At 38.2% G+C, this 4,051-nt stretch overlaps 2 protein-coding genes across 2 annotated transcripts in view; one reads left to right on the forward strand and one right to left on the reverse strand.

Annotated features, from left to right (window-relative positions):
• The window catches only part of LOC107602377 (ephrin type-A receptor 7-like), a 161,903-nt gene extending 160,863 nt beyond the window's left edge, over nucleotides 1-1,040 (forward strand). The window contains exon 18 of the transcript XR_001611027.1: nucleotides 1,005-1,040. The gene's annotated coding sequence lies outside the window, so the exon portion shown is untranslated. The remainder of the gene's footprint in view (nucleotides 1-1,004) is intronic.
• LOC107602379 (prolyl endopeptidase-like) overlaps nucleotides 1-4,051 on the reverse strand; it is a 15,595-nt gene that overhangs the window by 4,663 nt on the left and 6,881 nt on the right. The window contains exons 9-13 of the mRNA XM_016294862.1: nucleotides 3,248-3,445; nucleotides 2,972-3,076; nucleotides 2,131-2,266; nucleotides 1,910-2,004; nucleotides 1,038-1,169 (exon numbers count right to left, since the gene is read on the reverse strand). Of these exons, the coding sequence (XP_016150348.1) occupies nucleotides 1,038-1,169; nucleotides 1,910-2,004; nucleotides 2,131-2,266; nucleotides 2,972-3,076; nucleotides 3,248-3,445 (666 nt within the window). The remainder of the gene's footprint in view (nucleotides 1-1,037; nucleotides 1,170-1,909; nucleotides 2,005-2,130; nucleotides 2,267-2,971; nucleotides 3,077-3,247; nucleotides 3,446-4,051) is intronic.

Below are 4,051 nucleotides of genomic sequence, written 5' to 3' on the forward strand. Positions count from 1 at the left end.
ATTTTTCACATTTTCTTCATATTTCTTCCTCTATTTTAGCCAGGTATACTGCAGAAGAAAAAATAAAAAAATAAATATTAAATAAAATTAACTCATAGAGGCACTTCAAACCAAAAATAAAATAAAATCATCTTGCCCTTTCGGACTTCAGAACTTACTGATAGCTCAAAGAATAATCATATTTCCTGAAATATATATATGTGTGATTTTTCACATTTTCTTCATATTTCTTCCTCTATTTTAGCCAGGTATACTGCAGAAGAAAAAATAAAAAAATAAATATTAAATAAAATGAACTCATAGAGGCACTTCAAACCAAAAATAAAATAAAATCATCTTGCCCTTTCGGACTTCAGAACTTACTGATAGCTCAAAGAATAATCATATTTCCTGAAATATCTGCTAAACGAACACACAACAGGCTGGAAACTTGTAGTACCTTTTGAATGACGTGTTCAATTCTGCGAAAAATCTGAAAACGTTTAAACAGATTCCATGTGCCTCCCACGATCAACCGCACATGAATTCTGCACAATCCTGCATATACACAATAACTGCACTGACTCAATCCTGTCTCTCCTATGAATAAGACTGAGATTGAAACTGTATTTGCACTGGCAGCTGGTGAGTGCCGCCCATCTAATGACTGTATCTCCTACTACACGTGCTGTTTAATGAGAGTGACAATGTGTGCTTGCTGCTAAGTCTTTAACTGAGGAGCGAGTGCTTCTTTGTCCCTCGCAGATGCTGGTGTGTGCAACTTATATGAGAAAGCTCTGAGTGTGAATGCCAATGTCATGTTTACTCAACAGATGAGCTAGCTGTGAGTAACAGCACAGATTGCACACATTGTTAGAGCCGCACAGCTGCATGTCCATAAGTTTCCATTATAGCACCACTCTAATTGAACCATGTGCGAAGGCGTATGTGTGCTAAGACTGTCGAGTCTTAATTGTTGTGTTCTTCATTCGCTGGAGATGATTGTGTCTATCTGCCTTCCTCAGACCACTGATGCCACACTCTTCCAAGAAACTCACCCACGAGCAGGCCGCCGTTGGAAGCTCCGTTGATGGCGATCCGGCTGGCCGTGGTGTATCCCTCCTGGATCAGGTACTCGGCAGCACACTGGAAGTCATCAAAACAGTTCTGCTTGCTTCCAAGAGTGCCAGCTGAAATCAAAAATCTTTCCTAAAGACTTACAGTTTGAAGAAGCACATGTCAAAGTGTGTGTGTGGGGGGGGGGGGGGGGGGGGGGGGGGGGGGGGTATTAGGTAATATTAACTTGTAATTAAATTTCTCCTATATACTAAGAATTTTAATATGTGTAAGATACAGCCATAGAAATATGACTTCTAAAAAAAATGGCACACTTTACTCACGTAAGGGGTAAAATGAGTCATTTGGCAGTATGTGAACAAATTTGTCACAAACTAAGTCATTATTATTTCCACATTTATCATGTGAATTTCCTAATTAAAAGCTGTATATGATGGGCCTTTTCTAAATATATATGAAACAACCAGGTGTTTAAACTTGGATGCAATTTTTTTTTTCTTAGGTATAACTGGTTGCCATTTTTTCTGAAAGTTTAGAGAAAGAAAAAAAAATCTAGTTCAGCCCTATACAGAAACTCTGCTTTTTAAACACATAATCCAGTGGCACTGATCATCAAACTAGTGACTCAAACAGATACTTCGCTGGTATTAAGTTCACGTTCATGCAAAGTAGTCAGCGACCTTCTGCGAGTTTCAGACCTTCTTTACAAATTTTCAAGTCGGACTAGCATTAAAACAAAGTTGACTGACTAATTAGAGCTGCTCTGAATTCAATTTCAATTAATTCATTAATTCCTTAATTTATCTTTCAAAAGGGCATTAAACACATCTGAGCGGGAATGCAGTGAGGATACCTTTGTGCCAAGTTTGGCCGTACTCTCCTCCTCCTCTGATGTTAGCTACAGCCAGGATCCCACCCAGGTGTCTAATAAAGAGCAGGTATGCAGTACTGCACATACAGACAGAGAAATAATTGGTTATTTTGGGATATTCATATTTCACATACTCTCTTCCTTTTCCATCCCATTCCATTTGCAATCTTTAGTCAAACACAAACAGAGAGCTTTATACTAACTTGTAATATGGCTGAATTGAGTTCTCAAAGCCTCCATAACCATGCAGAAATACTGGATGAGTGCTGTCTCTTTCTATGCCACGTGCATGTACCAGGAACATTGGGATCTTTGTGCCATCTTTACTGGGGTAAAACAAACAAAGAGTGAAAAATTTAAGGGGGTCTGAATACTTTCCGTACCCACTGTATATATATACTTAAGGTGTATTATTACACTGCCAGTCAAAGTTTGGAATAATTCAAATTTTCTAAACTTTTTTTTTTTTAAAGAAGTGTCTTATGCTCACCATGACTGCATATATTTGATTAAAATTTCAGTGAAAACATTACTATTGTGAAATTATTACAGTTAAAAAGAACTGTTTTCTATTTGAATATATCTTTAAAATGTAATGTTATATTCAGCAGCCATTACTCCGGTCTATAGTGTTACATGACCCTTCAGAGATGATTCTAATATGCTGATTTGCTTAAAATTATTAATTTTACTTATTATTATCTGTTGAAAACTGCTTAATATTTTTGTGGAAATCTCTAAACACTTTATTTCAGGATCCTTTGATGAAAACAACATTTCCTATTAAGCAAGATGATAATAACCAAAAATGTTTCTTATGCACCACATCAGCATATTAAAATGTTTTCTGAAGGATCATGTGACACTGAAGACTGGAGTAATGGAGCATAAGATACTTTTTTCAACAGCATTAAAAAAAAAATCGTAATTATTCCATATTTTCCATATTTTTGATAAGTATTGTACATATTATATATTTGTAATATTGAAGCTTCCTGTAGCCTGTGATTCATGTGTGATTTCAGGACAGAGACTGCAGCCTGACCTGAGTTGTCTGGTAGTCACTCGGGTTGATGCCTTTTACTTCCACCTGCCGGAAGATCGTGGGCTCTGGGTTGGGTTGACTCAGGTCACAGTGGTAGATTATGCCTGACCGATTAGATATAAAGAATAAAAACACTTTTCTTGCTCTGGAAATCTATGTGATCTCCTATTTACTTCCACAGTAAATGCACATACTGGGGTGTCCTCATACTTTAGGTCATGTAGTGTTTTTTGGCATAAATGTTGCACACATTTTGATTATTTAAGTGTGATTACCTGGTGTAGTAAATGAGGTGAACTTGTAGAAGAAGTCAGGGTGCTTCTTCTTGCAGCTGAGGCCGACTACAGTGCCCACATCTAGCAGCAGGTCTCTGATCAGTTTCCCTGACTGCAGCTCATAGAGCTGTAAGATGTCCTTCACGTCATGCACATAATTCACCAGCAGATAGCACTGGTTCACACACGCCACAAAGCCTGCAGACAAGATATAAACAAGTCAGGCTGTTAGTTCTCTGTTTTTATTGGAAATGAGTTAATGATAGTGCGGGTAAAGAGGAAGTGATAGTGTGTGTGTGTGTGTGTGGAGGCTTGTGACAGTTTCACCCACAGATGTTGACTACTGCTGAATACTAAGAACATTTTTTCCAAAATGTTTCAACCGAAACATTATAAGGAAAAATGAAGGGGTAACCGGGGCTAGTTGTCACAAGAGTTACTGTAATTATTTGTAGTTGTATCTGTAATTGAGATAAAAGTCCAATTACACAAATTCGTGTTTTTCCTAGCAGTGGTTTTGTATGTTGCTTTCAGCTATGTATTAGATCTGAAAAAAATAATGGTTGCTCTACATAAAGATGACGTAGGCTATAAGAAGACCCTGAAACTGAGCTGCAGCACGGTGGCCAAGACCATACAGCGGTTTAACAGGACAGGTTCCACTCAGAACAGGCCTCGCCATGGTCGACCAAAGACATTGAGTGCACGTGCTCAGCTTCATATAAAGAGGTTGTGTTTGGGAAATAGACGTATGAGTGCTGCCAGCATTGCTGCAGAGGTTGAAGGGGTGGGGGGGTCAGCCTG

The sequence above is a fragment of the Sinocyclocheilus grahami genome, unplaced genomic scaffold, assembly GCF_001515645.1.
Source record: "Sinocyclocheilus grahami isolate Dianchi unplaced genomic scaffold, SAMN03320097.WGS_v1.1 scaffold325.1, whole genome shotgun sequence".
Taxonomy (NCBI): domain Eukaryota; kingdom Metazoa; phylum Chordata; class Actinopteri; order Cypriniformes; family Cyprinidae; genus Sinocyclocheilus; species Sinocyclocheilus grahami.